The sequence below is a fragment of the Pygoscelis adeliae genome, unplaced genomic scaffold (genome assembly GCF_000699105.1).
Source record: "Pygoscelis adeliae isolate BGI_AS28 unplaced genomic scaffold, ASM69910v1 Scaffold171, whole genome shotgun sequence".
Lineage (NCBI taxonomy): Eukaryota > Metazoa > Chordata > Aves > Sphenisciformes > Spheniscidae > Pygoscelis > Pygoscelis adeliae.
This window is the reverse complement of record NW_008824186.1, coordinates 8257974-8280322: the sequence shown is the minus strand read 5'-3', so window position 1 is coordinate 8280322 and position 22349 is coordinate 8257974. Positions and strand designations below refer to the sequence as shown.

At 36.5% G+C, this 22349-nt stretch overlaps 1 protein-coding gene across 1 annotated transcript in view; it reads right to left on the bottom strand.

Annotated features, from left to right (window-relative positions):
• Positions 1-266: 266 nt before the first annotated feature.
• Positions 267-22349, bottom strand: part of PPFIA1 (protein tyrosine phosphatase, receptor type, f polypeptide (PTPRF), interacting protein (liprin), alpha 1) — a 60519-nt gene continuing 38436 nt past the window's right edge. Inside the window, exons 19-29 of the mRNA XM_009334540.1 lie at positions 21849-22021; positions 20976-21069; positions 14355-14436; positions 14024-14224; positions 13122-13184; positions 10628-10803; positions 10442-10539; positions 8195-8370; positions 7550-7618; positions 5344-5509; positions 267-2635 (exon numbers count right to left, since the gene is read on the bottom strand). Of these exons, the coding sequence (XP_009332815.1) occupies positions 2610-2635; positions 5344-5509; positions 7550-7618; positions 8195-8370; positions 10442-10539; positions 10628-10803; positions 13122-13184; positions 14024-14224; positions 14355-14436; positions 20976-21069; positions 21849-22021 (1324 nt within the window). The 3' untranslated portion in view covers positions 267-2609. The remainder of the gene's footprint in view (positions 2636-5343; positions 5510-7549; positions 7619-8194; positions 8371-10441; positions 10540-10627; positions 10804-13121; positions 13185-14023; positions 14225-14354; positions 14437-20975; positions 21070-21848; positions 22022-22349) is intronic.

Sequence of the window (22349 nt, the reverse complement as noted above, 5' to 3'; positions counted from 1 at the left end):
CTAAAGCCTTTAAAGACATTTGGTAATTTACAAAAAGTTATATTTAACCAAGCTTTATTTAAAGATTACTGTAACATACCCATATGCCTTTTACACATGCACATGCACGTTTTTTCTTTCCAGGGGGTTTATTAAAATTGAGTGAGAAGTGTTTTTCTCGATTTCTCTGAGATAGCTTTGCTGTATAATTCAGAAGGAATTCAACACACAGTTTTGCCAGTTCGTGAAAGCTTTTTCTATTTCACTCATTTATTCTAGCTCTCATGTCAATTCCATTATTCCATAACAGTTAAGGTTTTACAGCCTTAAAATAATAAACGTATTTTCTTTTCACATTTTACAAGCCTATTGCGCATTGTTTTCACTTTTGAGAAGCAACAATACATGACTTTGAACACCTACTATCACATCAGTGACCAGAAACGTCTATGCAATTTTCTTCTAAACAGTGAAGTTTAGCTGAACAGTGAGTCAGGATCTCCTTCTGCAGTTTCATTTTAGCTTTTTTCTAGAAAGATAGATTCTCTGAAAATATAAAAGAGACTGCAAATGATCAGATAGCAACTCATATAGACAAGCTAGACAAACAGAGATGCATTACTGAACAATGTTTAAAGCATCAATCACAATATTTCTCCATTCCATGCATTCCACATCCTGCTGTTGATCTAGAGGACATGATGAAATACGCTTCACTACTGCTTCGATTATTCTGCAAGTTTATCCTTCTGTCTTCTCTTCTACACAAGAAATGGTTTACAAATATATTAAAATTGACATAAACAGCCCTATTGCGACCCAATTTTGTATCAGTTCCCTCGACTGCTATGTTTCTCCCCAAGTATCACCGTGGTCATAATCTCATTTTATTAACAAAGCAATTGTTGCTGCTATATAGAACAGCACTTGAATCTTCGTCACGTGGACCAGAATACACTGAAGTTGTGTGATAGCTTTTGTTCCTTTTTTAAAAGTAAGTCATAGCTCTAACTACTAGTAGAAGTAGGCAATAAAGCAGTTTTCTTCTGAAAACTGGTTTTCAAAAACTGATTAACACACGTGAACTTGAACAATTCCAGAGAAAACGTCACATATAACGGAACATTTTTCTACTGGAGCAAAGTCATCATTTGAAACAAGATCTACAGGGCAGCAAACAATCATTAAGATGCTTTATTGACAACATCCACTCACCGCAAAAGTATCTGCCTGCATACAATTAGATCTTAGCTTTTCAATAGTGTTTTATTGGCAGTGGAAAATGCATCAGTACTTTATTGAAAGAAAGCAATAAATAATACTGTGATAAAAATAGTTCAAAAGTAGACTGTACATATTGTTACATAATCTGAAAATACACAAAAGATTAATAGAAAAACAGAACAGTAACAATGAATTTCAGTTTTACAAGCAAGTTAAAAGTGGAAAACAAAATAAGAAAAAAGACATGCTATATATATTGTTGCATAATAAATAATGCACCATCTGAACAGAGTCTCGCTGGCTTTTTAATATGCCATTTACAAGTGTCGGATACATTTTCTACTCATACAGTCCAAAATGGCTACAACCGCCAAAACTGAAGTCCAGACAGCTCTTTAGAACAAGTTTACAAAACACAAAAGATGACTTACATAAGCAAAGTAAGGCCTTTATTAGAAGTTGCACTGCTTTAGCCCATTGTACCTTCATCTTTCACTACGCATTTGACATGAGACTGCAGTGCTTCATGATTGGTCCGTTAAAACTAGTTTCACCAGCATCTTTCCACAAGTGTTTTCAGTCAAAAAGATCTAGGACAAAAACTCTCTGTGGCCTGTGGATTACGACCAGGAATTATTATGAAGTCTATCTTCCTCAATTAAGGAAAAAAAAAAATAAAAACAGTTCTTGGTTTATGGCTTATTTTCAGTCACTGTGAAGATACGCTATACAAATACAGCAGAGAGTGTTATGACCGAGTCAACCACTTCTAAAACGTGTTCCGTAGTGTTATAGTTCCTCCCAGCTTTTAAAACGAGTTATATTTTAAATAAAGACAAATTCCCACTACTTGACAAATCCTTTTTGTGGAAAGGTACAGTTCTGAAAAGAAGAACGATCGTGTACCATACCTTCTACAACAACATATGCTCACCTGAAAAAAAGCTGGAGTTGTTTTCAGATCTAAGCTAACATTTCCAAAAGACAAAATATATACTGCTTGGTGTCACGATACTTTTACAAAGGTATTAAAATCCTTTTCACCTTCAGTTTCATTATTAAAAAACAATGATAATTACAGTAACTGCATAATTTACAAAAACCCTATATTACTTATAGGGACATATACATACAAGCATTACAGTACATTCAGTTGGAAAGACTAAAATTAGAATAAAAAAAATCAGCAATGATTTGATTTGTAGACTGGATAGAAACAGAAAAAGTAAGTAACTATATAAATGAGAAGTCACATAAATATAAGAAACATTTAGATTCTAAAATATTTTCTCTATAGTACTCATGAATTTATTTGCTAATTAAAAACTCTGTAATAAAATATCTCAAAGTGTCCATTTAACAAGTATTAACAGGTTAAGGGTTCCAAATGTTCAAAATGCTGCATATCACCGGTAGAAATAGTGTGGGTAAACTGTAAAAACAACAACACCACAAACAGAAAAAACACAGAAACACAAAAAAATTCCATTAGCAGTTTTTTAAAAAACATTTCATTCTAAGTTTCTCACAAACAACTCAAGTAGTGTAGCAGTCATGCATCGAATTATTGCCATGCCATGATGTATACAATTTTATTGCCTCCTGTGATCTTCAGTTGCAATGCAAAGTAAAGCACATGAGGTCAAATATTTCTGCTTCCTAGATTTTTATCCTGGATCATCTGACTATAGAAAATCCTGAACCAGTGGGAAGAATCTGGGGGAGGGGAAGACTTAAAACTTCAATGTCTTGAAACTAAAAAAATTTTAAGACAGCCCCTGAGATTATAAACTGACAGATCCACATGATCTGAGTCGCTATGTGCAAGAGTTTCCCTTCTCAACATTTCATACATAAGAACTCTTTAGAACTAAACTTGCATATGCAAAAAGGTTCGGAATTTGACGAAAAGGCAGCCAGTACATGAGTTGGTAGGGATGTTACTGGCGAGAAGAAAGGCAAGAAGCTGTGAGCAGAAGAGACAGGCAATTTATAGCCCATGGAGATACCAGCTAGTGGGAGAGAGTCACTGGATTTTTATTTTTTTAGAAATCCAGTATAGTAAAAAAAATTTAGTTTCCAGGCTCGTTTGCAAAATGAGAGAAATACTGTTCCGTGAGAAAATACAGCAGAGGCTGCTGAAGAAAAATCATTCCAAATCCTGGAGTAAGACAGGACTACCTATCTTTCATAAGCCAGAATGTATGTATTTTGTGTTAAACACCCTTGTGTTATCAAGCTGCCCTTTATTGTCAGCACTGCTCACAGCTACCCAAAATTAGGCTGCAGGTAGCTAAATCTAACCAAACCAGACAGCCTAAGCAATCACAGTAACAAAGTATCCAAGAATTGGAAAACTATGCAATTACCCCTATAATAATTCAATATTGAAGTATATTGTACTGGGATAACTTCGACCAAGCAAAGACCCTGAAAGATCAATAATCTGAACTGCAGTGTCACACACTAAATTATTTTCTTTCCTTTATAGGCCTAATTTAGTTCCCTTCCCTCCTCCCCACTTCCACTAGCTGTTTCATCCAACCTTTGATTTCAACACTTTATACACAGCTATTTAACATGGGTCCTTTTTGAGGCTGTTTAAAAAACACCCTCTAAAAGAATACAATATTTACAGAAGTCAATATTTAAACACTCATAGTCTTCATTGTAGGAAATAAGCTCCGGATTTTCAATATAACAATCTACCCTGAAAACTTGAAACAGTTTTGTAAGTGTATAAATTCACTGTATTGATACCCCTGACATTTTATTTCATAAATAACTGCTTTACTATTATACCTATCAACTTTACTCACCAGGAGAAGGCTTTAACAGGAGTAGGTCCTTACTGTAGCAGAATCCAATCTTTGTGTTCCTGATACACTGCCTATTTCAAGAAGCATGGGAAGACATGCAGAACACAGCATGCATGTTAGTTTTCAAAAAAAAAAAAATCTCACAGCAATTTGATTACAGCTACTGTACTCACCCAAATCTAAGGTTACAAGTTAGAAAAGCAGAATTTATTTTACAGTTTATATATTAACCGCTTCTAGTTTCAGTGGCTAACAAAAAGAATTCTAAAGAAGTCTGCATGCCAACCAGCACACAGAAATTGGCAAAGGTAATTTTATAAGTCATTTATTCTCTATTTTAAATAGTTTATATATTTTTATTTTCTGGGTTTTTTATTATCGTAAAAAGAAAGGGGTTTTACATGGTAAAGACTTGACTGACTTTATTTACAGAATTTTCCACATGAATTCTGGAAAATATTTTGTGCTAGTGACAATATTTAAAATTTAAAACAGCTCACATTTTACAGAGTAACATCAGATGCAAGGGTTGCTTCTTTGAGCTTTACTCATAAGTACAATTTTCAGAACCTGCAACAACTCTGACAGATGATGCTGAAGTTCTCATCCTGTCTGTTCCAATTAAATACATTTTCCGTTTATTTTTACTTGTGTTTTGTAAAACAAATTCAAGTAGAAGTTTATTCTCATGGTACTAAAGAGAAAACAGACAAGATACTCCATGTGACAGGTGATCAGCTTCCACTTCCAGCTAGGGTTTTTGGTGTTTGTTTGGGTTTTTTTAATGCAGTCTGTGCACATGCACACGCATACATATAGATCATTAAGTGCACAGCAATGAATGAAGTAGTGATTCCAAGTATGATCAATACTTAAGTGACCGCTGCAGGGGGGGTAATGCACCTTTTACTCAAGTTTTAATAATCTCAAAATTATCTGAGGGAGTTTACTCACATCATTTTAAATGCATTTTACTGCATTTCAGAAGCAGGACTTCCATTGGTCTAATTAATGCTAATTAGCAGTTAGGCATCACGTGATTAGAAGACTTCTACTAAAATGTAATTTTAGTTTCATGGTTTAAAATAGATTTATTTTTAACTATAATTCTCATTTTGTTATTCCAATGAAGTAAAAAGAAACTCCACATCTATTGCAGCTTCCTGAAATTATAAAGCACCCTATGGTTAAACACAGTGTTATATATACAACCATGCACAAGGCAGATGCTTTTATGCAGCAAAAAGGTAATTTGAACTTAATTCCCCTGTGATCTCAAGCAAAAAAGTGCATCATGCTTAAAATAATACAAAATCAATACCATCAATCTGCATCTTCTTTGGCTGCATAGAGGGTGAAGACATTGAGGTCGTAACTCTGAAATTTGCAGGAAGAGTCTCTGCTGATCCAGCAGCTAAACCTCTTATGTCCTTTGGTCTAAACTTCTTTCTCCATGAAGGTGCTCTCCTAAAACTCTTATCATCATCCTGTTATATTGATAAACATCATTAGCGATTCAAAAAATGTAGGATTGTTACTGACATTGAAGGGATTACTGACAATCTTAAGTAAATGTATTGCCACAAAATGAGTTAATTTTCAGAATGGTTCAGGTGCAACAGCAGCAGAGGTCTTCATTTGCAACAACCTGTATCCATTCGCTAGACTGTAGGCTCTGCAGCCCAGTAACTACGGAAATTCCTGCGCTCGGCACATTTAGGAACATGTTTTGTACGTTGAATGTTTGTACTTCATGATTTGCAGTAATTCATAAAGTGTCACATCACTTATTCTTAGGGGATATGAGGAGCGGAGCAGATCATAAAAACTGCTTTGGGAACACTGACATATAGAGGCTTAATTTGAACAATTGCTTTTAACCTTCAATTCTGTCTTACAGGAATGATGATACAGCTATCGTGCTTTCTCATGCTACAAATTACAGGAAGTGATCGTGAGGAAAAAAAAAGTGTAGTAAATACGATATTGCTGTGCAGTGTTTTGCTTAAGCACTTGGGTAAACTTGACTTGTAATTACCCAGGTGCATTTTCCCCCCATTAATACATCTGCATCTTTGAAGTAATAGTCCACTTTAGAAATATAATATTGCACTTACTAAATACAATAGTTTAAGTCCCACTTCCAAAAATGCCTTTTGCAGCGAAGGTATTATGTCAGTGCAAATATACCCATTGTGCATCTCCATTTGCCAACTTTGCCTTTAGAAATAGTTCAATCACCTGAATGCCGTTTTACCTAAAATTTATCCCCTTTTAGAATTAGAGGACAAGCATCTGCATTATTTGAAGAGATCTTCATGATTAACAAACTGCCCTGTGCCACTAGACCAGGGCAAACATCCATTCTCTCAAAGCTCCTTCTCTTGCAGTTTGAAATCGCAAAGGAAAAATACCTTAGAAAACTATCAAGCTGCTTTCTGAGGGTGTTATTAAAACCTTAGTAGAGATGCATACTGGGAACAGAGCTGCTAGGGTGTGCCACAAAAGGGCTGCAACAAGTCCATTAGGCAAACGATGAACACAAAACCAATCAAGGTCTGCCATAGCAGCCTCCTTCCTCAACATACTGGTGTATGCTTCACCTCACTGATCCAAAAGCAGTTTAAGCCAGCACTTTCACCCCTCCCCTGTTCTCTTCCTCATACCAGCACAAATGTTTCTGAGATATCATGGACTGGTTCCCTGACCCAGTTAACCACATTAGGGTTTTGACACCTTAGTCTTAACCTGAACCACTTTTGCCTACATGTGCTATCACATAAACTCCCATTAGCACCAAAGAAGAGGTAGCACAGAGTTAGGACTCTCTTGGGGAAGTAACAACAGCTTGAAACTGTTCACCAAGTTACAGCATAGAGCAACTTAAAAGGTTAAAGATGTAACACTCTTCTTTCTGCTATGGGTTCACAGGGTCTACAAAAAAAGCCTCACACCTAGTTTGTTAGAGTTTTATACTCATTACACTTGAATGAAGTTTATACACCGTAAGACCACAGACTGCCCGACAGAAATTACTTTGATGTGCAAACATACCTGGTGGTCATCTATACCAGTATTAACAACACAAGCTTTCTTGAAAAACACTCAATTATTTGAAATACTGCTCATTAGGACAAAGGTTTGAAATGTGCTATACATTTAGGACAAAGGTTTGAAATATGCTATACAGTGCCTTTATTATAGCTTGTTCATCTGCAACACTGGTCGCTAGTTTTCCCACATTTTAGATAGAAGATTCAGCCCAAAGTGCTGCGATTACACATTAACCATGCAAGCTACAAAAAACAAACTTGCAAATCATCTCAATACTTTCATATTCGAAGTTACCTTACCTAAATACACAAAACCTGCCATATTCAGAAACTGCTGAAGACACAGAATTTGAAGTTAAGACTTCTGCCACTATTCTGTCAATAGCTTAAACAGGTTCAGGCTAAATTCTTTCACTTAACAGTTCTGATAAAGTTCCCAGAACCATGAAATGGGTCAACACTCAAGTAACTTACTTCATCAAGTCTTCTGTCAGTGCCCATAGCAAGAAGGTTATTAAATTCCCTCTCCAGAACAGCACGAGCCTAAAGTTTATAGTACAAAAAAAAATAGAAATTAATTCCAAAAGATTAGTAATTAGTAACCAATAGTAATTTTTTTAGTTAATATAACACAAATTGTTTAATACCTTCTTATCAGATTAATAAACATACTTAGTATTTGAAAAGTTACAATTTAAGTTATAACTCATTAAATATTTAAGGAAGACTTAACAGCTCCTCCTTCCCTTCATTGTGATACGAAAGTTCATGATTTCTGGCTCAAATTTAATTATTTCAGAATAAAAACTAGCAAACAACAAAAATGATGAGTTTTACACTAATGTTGTAAAGATGGGCTATGAGGAAAATATTCAAACAATATTTTTTGTTCAAGCACATTTATCAACCAGAATTGTTATTAACAATTAGAAAACAGTAAGAAAAGCATAGCTCTATGTTCTTCTCTTATAGGATAATGGACAACTTTCAATTTCTACATTTTCTAGAGCTGGGAATAGAAAGACATGCACTTACCTAAGGAAAAAAACAGTTCCATTTTTAACCTTCCTAAAGGGGCCAAAATTCCTATCAACCATAAAGTAACTACTTCTTGCTTACCTGTGTGTTTTGAGTGGGTATTTGTAATAAGAGAGCTAATGCATTGTAATCAAATGATTCATCTAAGGCCACAAGTGCACCATGAACTCCGCTCTCTATAAGGTTATTTGCGTATTCTTTAAGACCAATGGACACTACCCAATGGATCATTCTTTCGTTGCTCCAGACAAGGACATCTATGGAGAAAAAAAGTTGCCTGATTTATGACAATACAGCTTTTCTGAACAAAAAAACCACAGCCCTTTCTTGATCTGCATGCTCGTGTCGGGATTGATTTTCACATATACACAATTCATCATAAATGCTGTTAAGCAGTAGCCCTCAAGGGATTGTGTTATTTAACATTTAGGTTGCGATCCAATCTGCCCCTGCCTTTTTGGTGTGCATGAAACACTCTGAATTGGCAACAAAACTTCATGCTTAGACTCCAACACTTGGTGTTGGATCCTTTCCATACAGTAGTTTTCCTTGCACCCAGAGGAAATAGTCCTTGCTCAATCTCCTCTCTCTGCCTACAGAAGGAGGCTACAGTCACAGTTACGAGACAAGTTCAGCTGGGCATAGCGTTCATAGAATCATAGAATAGTTTGGGTTGGAAGGGACCTCTAAAGGTCATCTAGTCCAACCCCCCTGCCGTGGGCAGGGACATCTTCAACTAGATCAGGTTGCTCAGAGCCCCGTCCAACCTGACCTTGAATGTTTCCAGGGATGGGGCATCCGCCACCTCTCTGGGCAACCTGGGCCAGTGTCTCACCACCCTCAGCGTAAAAAATGTCTTCCTTAGATCTAGTCTATATCTACCCCCCTTTAGTTTACAGCCATTCCCCCTTGTCCTGTGCAGATGGGGAAGACAGGACCTTCTATTTTACACAGCCACTTAGGGGCTTGGACCTCACCCAAGACAGATTAAGTATTTAGGAAAAAAAATTGTACTACTAAAAAGAAAAATCTTATAGCAGCTTCTCATGCACTTCCTACTGAATTTGAACAGAAAGCTTTATTCGTTATTGTTTAAAGCTTCACTATTTATTAGTTTTATAGTCTTATCTACCTTTACGTTCTGAAGGTGTTCAATTTAGTAATGCAGACTTACCTTCAGCTTGTGTATGCATACTACTACACTTTTCCACAATCATAAATTTAAAGTAAACATATTTGAAGCTTGCTGGAAGGCATTTCATACTCTAACAGTTCAACAAGCAATACGCTCTCATCTTGGAACTTTTTCACGGAAAAACATTACAAAGCAGCATTTACATGTTCAGCCCAAACATCAAAACAAAAACTATGTTCTGACAAGTAGGTTTTTTTTTTTTTTATACTACTCGGGAATGTCTATACCAATCGAACAGTTATAATGATCCACAGCGTGTTTCTGGCCTATGCCAACTAGTGTTCTTCCCGAACAATTCCCAGGAGGCATTCAAGAATTGTATGTTCCAAGAAGCAATCCCCTATAGGCAATAGACGCAGCCATACCATCAGGAGGCTAAAAAAAGGCTTACCAGCCACAACACAGGCTTGTTTCATGCCAGTTAGTTGCAATTCCTGGGAACGTTCTCAGGCACAACTAGAATAACCACCAAAAGGTATCCACACTTTAAAAGGAAAGGGGAAGAGCAGGCACAGAGCCTCCTAAGCAAATTGTGTACAAGGTAACCCTAAAATTTTAGTCTAAGATGTCAGAAAAGACTTCTGATATTAGGCAGAAGACAAAATTTCTATGGGAAGTCTTGGAAAATACTGTGAATTCCCAACCCTGCTTTTTCTTCTTTTTCTCCTGTCTTGTTCAATAATCACCATGTATCTGGAAGATATAAATACCTACGTCACCTGGATGTTTTTTCATAAAGTGCTGGGTAATAAAAATTATCAGCCACAACCAACAATAAAATCAAGTAGATGCAAAGTTATTATGTCAGAACAGGGGGAAAAAAAAGCCCAAAACCCAGATACTTTTTCAAAACCCTCATCCTCCTAAAACATTTAGCTTTGTTTCAAACTTCAGAGCAGTAAGAGTTTCAAAAATGCCTGCACTTGTATCACATCTCTGCACGAGTGAATGATTTAATGATGTGTTTCATGATTCACTGTTCAGGGCCTGCATCCAGACACATCTCCTGTATTTAACACTTGATATTTTATAAGTAATTCCTCCCTCTAATGCTTTTTTTCTTTTAATAAATTTTTAAGACAGATCAGTGAAAACACGTTAGAATCAGACTGAGGTCAAGACTATGCACTAACCCTTAATTTCATCCTGGCTTTCTTCCCTTTTTCTTTCAAGTTCTTTTCGATCATAATTCAGTCTTCGTAGGCACATAATTCCACACTGAAAACTGTTTCTGTTTAGAAAAGAAAAAAAAAACCACCACATTTACAGATAGTGGAAACATTTACTGTAAGTTAGGTCTCCAACTTAAATCTATTTACCTGTGAAAGCTGTCCACCATTTTAAGTTGCCCACGCAGATCTTTTTTAGTTAAATGATCCAGCATTCGAGCATCAACAAGACATTCCATGAAATAGCTGCGATATTGAGGGAGCCCCAGACTAGGGAGCCATTCATTGCCAATCCACTCATGGTTCATATCACCATATGCTAACGTCTGTTTTTAAAAGATTAAGGAATAAGCTTATTAAAATGAGAAATAAAAGAGAAAAGCTTTTTTAGACAACATATTTTAAAGAAAAGAGTAAAACAATGCTTACTTCTTAGCCTGTAAAGATAAGCAAATAAAAATATTGAATGCTACGTGTATGTTTTCTGAAGAAGTCATCCTCATGAAGAAAAGCAAGTTTAGATATTCAGATCAGCAAGTAAAACTGCCTTAATTTATTTCATGTTGAAGAGTGTGAAAAAATATGCAAAAACTAATAAAAATAAAAAAGACTAATCTATACTGTTTTGATAGCAAGAGCCATAGAATTTCATTTTGTTAAGATGCTCAAAACACTCTCTCTTTAAAACTGGGGGTGGCGGATTCTTGTTTTTCACATGGCTGTATAAATACAAGGTATCAGAAAATAACTGCAGGGATTTTGAGTACACTTAACTGTTTTCAGAAACTGATCCCAATCAAATAAGCAAAAAACTATAAAAACCCACTACTGAAGAACAAGCAATTCTAAATACTAGTCTTTATCCTAAAACAAACAAACAAAAACCCCACCAAAAAATCACCAACCAAAAAAGCCCAACTTCCCTCACTGCATTTTTTGACCTGCAAATCACCAGGCATTTTTTGGAGACAACTTCTAAAAAGAAGAGAGTTTGTAACTATGCAACTAATCATTCCTTGAGCAACAAAAAACAGCAGCTCTTTTTTTCAAGAGTCAAGGGTAATAATTCATTTTTACTGTGCAATTAGAAGTCAAAAGCTTTATTTCTCCTCTAGAGGAAGCACCTTCTAGAAAGGAGCAAGGCCACATAGAAATGCATTTCTTCAAGCCATCGCTAGGTCGCAGACTGAAAGAGCATGTTACTCTTGTAACAGGGAGGCAAGCTGTGATTGTTCTCATTGACAATCCACAAGAGTATCTGAGACACAGTTAATGGGACAAACAGGTTTAAGCTGGCGGGCAGCCAAGCAAGAAGAGACTATACTGTCCAAAGATACAGGTCACAGGCAAATCCTGAGTTTTGTTTATATCCCTGTATAAAATACTCGACTATCTCAATGCCTGAAAATACAATTAGGATTTGTCACCACTTTAAGGGAAAACAATTAATCAAGGAGGATTACAGAATTAGTGCACAGAAATCTACTTAACTATCTAGGCTCCGTATGTCTTGTAGCACACCTATAATAGTGACCAGGTTGAACAGGGACTTTCTGCACACAGCAGATAATTCTTGGACTTCTGACTTCCCAGAGAGCCACCCCCACCAAAACACTCCACACTTTATGTCATGAAATTATTTTAACATTTTATCTAGTATGTTCAATGCATAGAATACAACAATGCTTATCAAGAAAGAGTAACTTCATTTTGGTGATTCATAAGCTAGAGGACAAATATTTCAGAAAGCTAATGATAACAAAAACTTCTGAATATTCTTCTAACAGCCTCATTATTAAAAATCCTTATGCATAGCTTTTTTGGTGAGATACTATGCAACAAAGTATTTTACAAATTTTCAGTGATGAGCCACCAAATCTTGGACGTTCTAGAAAACATGAAAATATTTAAATCACCTAAATATAAAAGTGTATCTTCCAAGTATGTATTATACAGAGATAAGCCTGCAGTTTCCCCCTCTCCCAATCCCCAAGCCACACCAAGAGTCACTAAAAGAAACTGCTATAAAGGAAAAACAGATTCTTTTATACTCTAATTATTGTGACAGTTTACATATAGTTTATAATATTACATAAAGTTTCCAACCTGAGCCCAGCTTCCCTCCTCATCTTCCTGTTACGTGGTTAGAAAAGCAAAAGAACACATACGTATTAGTATTTAAGTTTAGTAAGGAGATCAAAGTTAGAGGCACTGCAAGACTAAGTCTACTGCATACCAAAAAAATCTAGATAAAGCAAGCATCATGCATCGTAAAAAAAAAAATACAAGGCACTCATTTTCATATAAGAGGTTGCAAAACCCATCTACTGATTAAGTTTTCTGGAGAGAAGACATTTCCGCAATGTCTTCAATTTGTCTATTAGTTAATCAAATCAGAGCTCCGTTTTATAGATTAGAGTTTTGTTTACAATCTTATCAATGTTGATTTTTTTCCCCCCTTCTGGAAAAAAAACTATCAAGATGCAGGTTACAAGGTTAATAATTAGAAGAAGCAATGATCCAGAATTTTAATGCATTAATTTGGAAAAAAAAGAAAAAAGAAAGACCAAAAGGCACTTGATTCAAATGTTCAAAAAGTGGGAAAAGCACTCTAGGAACAAAAGTGGCAACACTGTAAACTAACCGTTTGTTGGGTGGCTGTAAGATTTTCCATTTCTTCATGTGTTACCCAGACATTTCCCGTGGTCTAATATGACCCCACAGGGAACCAATCCCATCCAGTGAAAGGAAAGCAGTAACAAAGAGGAGAGGTTGCAGAACATATAAGCAATCGGTACATGTAAGGAGCAGGCATGGGCAAAAGCAATGGTTTCTAAAGTCTTAAGTATAGGTATATCTATTGAAAGTCATGGCATGGAATAAAAGCCTATTAACATGGATCACTTTTCTTCAAAGATATTAACAAAATTGAACGTGATAAATAGCTTACACTGATGTAATTAACGGGCAGACACTTGAGACTGCTCTAATCTGAAAAATGCAGTTGTAGTCTAGTACGTAATCCCAGGAATCTCAGAAATAACTTTAGATTGCGGGGCAGACAGACTGATGAGAGGGAATTCACACTAACTTTAAGTGTCTAAATTTACTGTAGTATAGAGAGACAGGTGGACTCCTAGTTTATGTAGGCTGAACCGTTATTTGGAGTTAATGGCCTTATGCATGGATTAAAAGAGCCTCCAACTACGTTACATGTTTCTGGATGCACATGTATACTTCATCTGTATTATAAATTCTTCTGAGGCCAAAAAATGAGGCAAATAACATGTACTCTAAATATTTTGGATTATATACTTACACTGACAAAGTTCTATTTCCCTTAAGAAAGAAAACATAGTTATTCCTTCATTTAATTTCCATGAAAGGAAGAAACGTCTTGTATTTAAATAATGTGTTTCTCTACAATTTAATGTTTCCAGAATTTCTTATTTGAAGCTCAAATCCTTTCAGTTACAAGTTTATGGCAGAATTTTTGGAAATTCTAATGGTTCTAAAAGATGTTCAATGCTGGATCACTTTCCTTACCGTCCTTGAGGTGGGAGGGGCAGATGGACTTGTTAGTGACATGATTTCTTGAATGGCCAGCCTCAGCTTCAGTCTGTGCAGAGGATTACTAATGCCAATTTCACGCTGTATTTCTGTATCAGACAAAGCTGACATGATAGCACCGCTTTTCACATTTGCTCGGCAAGCAGCCACATACCAGGCTGGCATCCCAACCCACAGCTGAAACACAAAAAAAAAGGAAGTAAGCAGGATCTGGGAAACATTCCTGGCTCCAAAACCTTAAATTCTTTAGAATTCTGTACACTGAGGTTTTTATTGTTTATTTGTTTATTTTGGAGGGACCACTTACCTCCAGCCACACAACCACAGTAGGCCCATCCCACTGTGCAAAAGGTAAACCTTGTCTTCTGGCTTCCTCAAGCAGCTCATGCCTACAATTACAGAAATAGTTATTAATAACAGAGAGAAACTAGTTATAACTAGATGTTACAATTCAAACACTGCATTCAATTGACCATCTTCTTTCCAATAGTTAGCTTTCTTCCTTTCTCAGCCTTATGAGATATACCCACTAAGGCAGCCACAGCACACGTACAAGGACTACCTAGTGACATAAGCTGAACTGGATAGGAAATTTCAGAGTGGCAGAGATGCTGGATCTTGCCTTTGGGAAATCTGTGTCTGAAACTGCTACTGACACTCTAACCAACACTGCCAACACAAAGTGGAGATGTCAGACTTATTTGTCAGTCAGATTCTTAATTGCTGCAATTTTCTGTTCAGCAAATTAAACTGAACCAAAATAGTCACTTCTCCTCAACGTGCAGATTTGAAACCTGTGGAAACGTATGAGTACATCAGATACCCATGCCATCGAACCAGTACTGTCCATCAGGCTGTTGAGGCTAGAAGCTGGGACAGTAACCATTTAATTGGCAAATTTCAGTCTGCAACAGCAAGGCTGTCAGAATTTCAGGCACAGCTTCAGACAACCATTATATTCAGAACGCCATGCTTTGGCAATTATATTCTGAAAGGCTGTCTACTGAAACTCAGCTTTCATCTCCTATGATGACACCATTTCCTTTGTTATTCTGGAACAGAAGAGACTGAAGTTTAACATTGACAATTCAGCTTACAGAAACAATGGAAGCTCACAAGATCCCCATAAATAGCTGCCAAAAATGTTTGATAAACCAAGAGACAAAAACTAGTGTTGCGGGTATTAGCATGCAATGTTGCTTGGATACTTCTGTCTGAAAAAATGGGTAAGGTCTGAAAAAAGCATATTTAAGCTGCCTTTGAAAGCTAGTTGTATATGGTTAAGTCTCCACTCACTCCCCTCAGAAGTTTAGAAAAAACCACTTCACCTAATTGGACAGTTTTTACTGTTTTATGCTTTTTATTCATGCCTGCAAGTGTAGAATTAAGAAGATAAGCAGCAATACTACAGATTCAGGATCCTACGTTATGTATTTATAATTTTCTCATAATTTAAAACAAACAAAATCTCCTCGCCTTCAGAACTGTATCGCTAAATACATCTACGATGATAAAATATTTAAAACCTACAGATATTAAAAAACTACCACACAAGACATCTTGAAAAGGGGTTACTGACAACCTAGTAGCTTTCTTTGCTAGTAGTGCAAAATGGATATGCAGTATTCAGCTCTTTTAGACATGCCAGCATACCTACGATCCTCACGTTATGTTGGTAGATAACTAAATATAAAAAATAATCAATGAAGTAATAAATATACTAGCAACTGTTTTATCAATAGTACTTCTCCACCTGCATGTCAATAAATTCCTATTACTCTAGAAGAACCTCCCAATACCTTCTCCTAATTAAGTGTGCTGCCTAGGAATAAAAAAAGGGGAGGAAGGAAGGAGCTACCAGATAACTGGTTACAAATAGCCATTCTAATGTACCCATTTTAAGACCCAACAATTAAGGCGGAAATAGTGTTCAGCAGTTAGCAGCTCAATAGCTAGATTTCACTAACAAAGACTGTAAAAGTTAATACATATTTGTACACTTCAAAAAGATACATATATTTCTAAATTAGGAATAAAGGATCAGCTATTTTCCTGCTACTGCGGAACACGTTATGTTAATCCCACAAATCACTAGCCCTGAATACATTCAGTTTTGCTTCACTTCGTTGCTTAAAAATTAAAAAAATGAGAAAAATAAATTAATAAGATATTATAAAATACTGCTTGGTAAGAACAGAATAAAATGCTTAATACTGTATTTGCCAGAAAGGAATACAATGTTTTTTCCAAGTATTTTAACTTCAAGATTAGTGTCTTTGTCTTCCTTTTTGGTGGTTGTGGTAACTCAACCATGCAGTGAGGGAGGCCCACTAGTGATGAAAGAGCACAGACATGCCCAAAGTAGCCTCAGGTTTGACTACGATGACCCCACGAGAGCATGTAATCACTGCCTCCCCCCCAGCTTATAAAGCTGCTTGGGGTATTGGATGTAATTCAAAGAACGGCAGTGCAATTTCTGCTAGTTTTATAAGTCTCCCTGCATACTTCAAGTTAACCATGAAACACCAAATCATTTGGAGGTGAACAGTACAGGGAATGTATCAACAGCATAAGGAGAGGTTATAATGCAAACTTCAAAACTCACGGCGGTGAGTTTAAACTGGCACGGGTTGCCCAGAGAGGTTGTGGATGCCCCATCCCATGAAACATTCAAGGTCAGGTTGGACGGGGCTCTGAGCAACCTGATCTAGTTGAAGATGTCCCTGCCCACGGCAGGGGGGTTGGACTAGATGACCTTTAGAGGTCCCTTCCAGCCCAAACTATTCTGTGATTCTATTGTATGCAGAAAACAATTCTGTGGCTGCAAGGAAGTGTTATGTGATGGAGGCAAACATGTAGAAACAGAAACAAACAAAGCAAACATGTTTGAGATAACTTTATGCAGAAGTCATACAATGATCCAAAGAGGAACACATCCATGAAGTAGAAAATTATTGTGGAATTTGTTCACATGCAAGAAGAGATAGAAACTTGCTTGCACGGGAAATCTTTAAACTGAAAGCTCAAGACATAGCACAGGCACAAAACATCTCATGGGAAGAATTCAAAGGCAGCTGCTGTTTTATCTGCAAATGACGCATCAATGGTTTTTTTCCTATAGCAGAGAACTTCACTTTTCCAACAATTGCCTTCCAACTTCACCAAGAAACTCACTGCATTCCAGCAATACATGATCAGATTATGTAAAGATCACAGCTGACATGCCAGTTTAGTTTCACAGCCATCCAATTCTACCATTTAAGAAGTGGGTGCAAAATCCAGCTTCCTATCTTTGTGAGGGGAAAAAAATAATATTGAGTAGTGTTGGCAGTGCTAACAGATGGTATAAAGCTGGCACTGTGAAGGACAAAAGAATGTCAAAGGAGTAGCTGGCTACTGGAATAGCTCTTAGGTGACAAAACCAAGGGATAGATGTCTACAGACTTAACAAAAAGTTGGCTGAACGTCACTGGGAACGCAAGACCAAATGTGCTGCTGCAAGAGGGGAACACTTGTTGTTAGACACATTCAAAAGGGCATCTAACACCAGCTGTGGAGAACAAAGAAACTGTGGTCATATGGGATGAGAAATGATGTCAAAACTGCAGGTGCCTGATGTAGTAGTGAACACACAAGGCCCTTTAAAGACCATCTGAAGTATTTGTATTTAGAATGGCTCTTGGCAGGCAAGCATACTCTAACCCCACAAGGAAAATAAAGCAGCCCAGTGCACAACACCACTTTGTCATTGGCTTAAGACAGCACAGGAACGGATAAATCCAGAACTTGCAGCCAAAGGGGAATGCTGTAGTCCAGATTTCTTGGATGGAACTGAAGAGAACTGATTTGGAAGAAGTTGAGATTAGAGGAAACACTGTAGGGGAGGTGGTGAAGAGAGTGACAGGGATGGAAATGACAGAGTTGCAGGATGCAAAAATGGAAAGGCAACAGTAGCAAAACATGAGATGAAAATAGACTAACTTCAGGCAGAGCATCAGTGGAAAGTTAATATCCTTATTATATACTGATTTCAGGTACGTAATAAACTTTTTGTGGGTAACATTTTTAAGGAGAGTTATCTCAAATTTAGGGTTGCCTTCCTTTTTGATAACACAGTATTAAGTTTGTTGTGTTGTACACAGAAAAACACAAATACAGTTGTGGCAAACACTGCCAATAGTACAGCTCACAGAGAAGATGAGCAGAATGAACAACACACTAAAAACAACTTGAATTTAGTAAAAAGAGCGACGGTTTACAGAAATACGTCTACCTTGGAAATGAATTGCCACAAATGCCTACTATTGCTAAAAAACTTTCAAAACCCAAATTACAAAACTATTCCATCTAAGTAGGGTTTAATATTTCCATTATAAAAATTCACACCATGCAAATTAAGACACGACATTGAACTAGCATTCACACTAAACTAGATGACACTGGATTTATTTCCGCAACACATTTTCACAATAAATTCTTTTGAATCTAGTATCTCCTCTCATAATTAGACCTTTTTGGAAAAAGTTAGGGCTTTTAATATATTGCTAAAAAATCCAATTGAGATTTATCATAATTTCACAACAATCCTAATAAAATAAATATAAACTTACCCTGATCTTGCACTACCACATCAAATGGTAAACAAAAGGAAAATAAAACAATGAAGGCAAAATATAAAACTAGGATTAAACTGAACTCAAAGGCATACAAAACCAGACAAATAACGTATACCATAATTTAATTCCGTAACTATAAATAGGTTTTTGTTAGTAAAGACACTGAATACTGCCCTCAGCCTGTTTGTGTGCATGCATGCAGAAATCAGAAAGATAAGCAAGCAAATAGGGATTAGAGCAACTATAAATAGAACTAGCTGTCATTGTTCCAAGCATTCAGGTAAGTGGAATTCTTTTCACTGAATACAGGATTTTATAAGTGAAGAGCCAGCCTCGAGAATTTGTTTTAACCCCACCCTCCTCCAATATCAAAGTAAAAAACAATTCAGAGCAGCTTTACCACGTTTTCTTTTTGATAATGAACGTCTCAAGAAGGCAGCAAGGGATCTTTGACACTTCGTGATAATATCGATTCCTACGTTCAGAATACCCATCAGGATTCTGAAACAGCTGGATTAAAGTATATTGCTGGGATTTTTAAAATGGTAGATTTGCTTCTCATGGAAGTTCAAAGGGCCCTGCTGCTGCTTTCAGCAATAATAAAATAAACATTATGATACGTATCTTCATCAACACGGTCTTGTTTCATACCCACTTTCACCGAAATATCTGAATCATAGATACCTTCCTGTGAATAAGCACGTACCCATATTTAATAGCTAGGCAAGGCAACTTCAAACTAAAAGTTTTCATTTGTCTAATATAGACACTTGCCTTTTAAGCAACCAACAACATGCAGCCATAAGGTATACTTTAAGTAATACCAGTAAATTTTTGAAAGGCAGAATGTTTACAAAGAAAAGGCATGATTTATCTGCAACTGCCTTTTTTGCATTTATTAAAGCAAGACAGCATAGATCGTTTTACTCTAGAATGAAATTTGTTGCTGGTATTGAGAAAGATCTATACTGTTCAAAGAATAGACCTACCGCTATTTAGATATGACCAGACTAAAACTATTTATTCAACCAAAATGTGGTATGACTTTAAAGCTCTGTAGAAAAGGGAAAATACCAGATCATAATAATGTACGATTGCCTTCAGTGTAACAGTCTGAAGAAAAACAGCTGAGCCTTCTGTTATACAAACAAAACCACATTCCATCTTGACTTTTCAAACCAACACACTGCTGGTTTTCATTAGCAGTCACCAGGCATTATTCTTATTTGTTAATAGAACTTAAGTACTGCATGAAATCGCTCTCGCAAAGAGAAAATTAGCACACTTTCTTTTCAACATTCACTATTCTGTCCTCAGAAGTAAAAAAGCAAGACAGGTCTGATCTTGGTCAGCTTTTTTGACACCGAGTAGAGAGCCGAACAGAACAGAAGCAACAAAAGTTCAAGGTATATGGCTCAGTTTTGGGCGGAAAAATGCAAAGAATGCCTGAACCTACTTACATACATTTGAGTGTTTCCTGTATTACCATATAAGCATCAAGTCAAGATTTCTACTAGTAGCAATATCTATTTTCACCTATGATTATAGTCTTTGCTCCATCTCTTCTAAGCCTGGGAACAACAAAGCGTTCAATAGATACTCAAAAGGTGAACATTAAACTAAAGATTTTCTTGGACACACACTGAAAAAATTCTCACGACTAGCAAAAGGTAACTGCGTATCCATGCCATAAAAAAAAGGCAATAGTCACAAATTATTAAAAAACAGAAAATCAGGGGTATACGGTGCAAGGAAAAAAGATTTTGGCTGTTAAAATAGATGAGAGAAAATGTCAAGACAACCTCAAACAGAAGTAAAAATATTAGTGAACGCAGCAGCGGTTAGCAACACAAAAGGGAAGACTTTCAGAGTCACCTGCTAGAAAGGAACCAGCAAAGGATGTCTGTACAGAACATCTCATGCTTTCACTGTCAAGTCTTTCATATTCTGGAGCAAGTAATAGCCAAAGACAACTCTGGGAAATCTTCCAAATTAATTAAACCCAAAGCAGGTATTTAATAAACAAATCTGGGAGAAGGTTTGATAAGAGTCCTTTTTTATCTCCAAGTTTGTTTATTAGAGCATTTCAACAATAAGCTTTCAGCACTGAAATTTGTTTCAAACTTACCACGACCTATGCTACTATAAATGTTCGGGGAAAAAAAATAGTAAAAAAAATTCTACAGAGGCTTATTAGCCATAGCACCATACTAGGCAAAAATACCTGAAAACAAACAAACAAAAAGAAAAAAAACATTTTTAAACAAAGCAATATCTTGACGACAGAGGATTAAAAATATTCAGTAACTTACTTTTTCTGCATTTTCCTGTTTTTTTCTGCCTGACCTCCAAGTTTGCTGAGACCTAATGCATCCTGAGACGAACTATCTGCTTCTGCCATGCCAACTACAAAAAAAAAACAAACCAAAAACCAGTCTTGTTATCTTCTCAATTCTGGCCAGTTATAACTCAAAATCACTACTGCTTTCCTGAACAAAAGTATTTAATTCTTCGTAATATTACTGATCAGAAATGTACAAAGCCACACTTCCAAGCCCATCTATCACTCTATTTTCTAGTTGAATTAATACCCATCAAAACGGTGTATAAAGACAGGAAAATCAGACTGGTATGGACTCAAATAGGTGCTGCCTAAAACCAGCTGGAGTCACACACACGTTTCAACCATCTGTAAGATAAATTCTCAGTGTTCCCATATCACTTATGGTTGGTGTCAACATCAAGGATCCCGCTTTATGCAAAGAATTATGCAAGAGAGAAAGGTAACCATAGCATTTACTAAGCCAGCTGGGTTCGTTTCAAGGCAGTTCCTTTGCGTCCAAAGTGAAGACATGACTGTTGGTGTCAAAACCAACAAAAGCCTCTTTCACTTCCGATACGCAGTTGAAATTTTTGCTTCACAAAACAAGCTGTAACAGTTCAATAAGTTTCAATAACCTGGTACATGAGACTAAATGACAGCAATACCTGACTCACTGAACTTGCATCTTACACTCATAAAAGGACCTACCAGAAGATTCAGTGTCACTAGTTCCAAAAAATGCTGTACATCAGCATCAAAATAATCAGGCATAAATATGCACATACTGATACAGACATCATAAAATTCAGTCTTTCACTCTCTCTCTCTTACCGTGCGCAAAAAAGAAAAAAAGCAAACCAACCTTGTCCTAACGTTTCCTTGCCTGTTTGTCCAGGTCGTCCCTTTTCTTTCTTGCCAAACAAGCGGCCAATAGAGGATTTGATCCCCTTCTTTTTGGGGGCTTTATGAAGGGAATCTTGGCTACTATTGCTGCTACTAGGATTACTTGTTTGCCCATCTTGCGAGCCTGTTGAGCTTTACAAAACAAGGAGTCATAAAGGAGCACATGTACACCAAATTCACTGGCATAACATAGTGAGAGACAGGTTCAGGTTTCTGTGCAGGTTAACGAAAGCTCAGTAAATCACTAATGACATCTAATTTCACCTTTTAATGAGTCATGAAAAGAAACCTATCTACTAAAATACATGTCATTAAACAGAAAAAACAGTGGAAACAACTAAATCATGCAGGAAAGGAAGGGTTATAATATTTATATACTACAGCATGGAACTACAAGGCAATTCTTACTTTTTTAAGAAATAAAAGTGTTTAAAGTGCAATTCAGAGAGGCCAAAGTTGA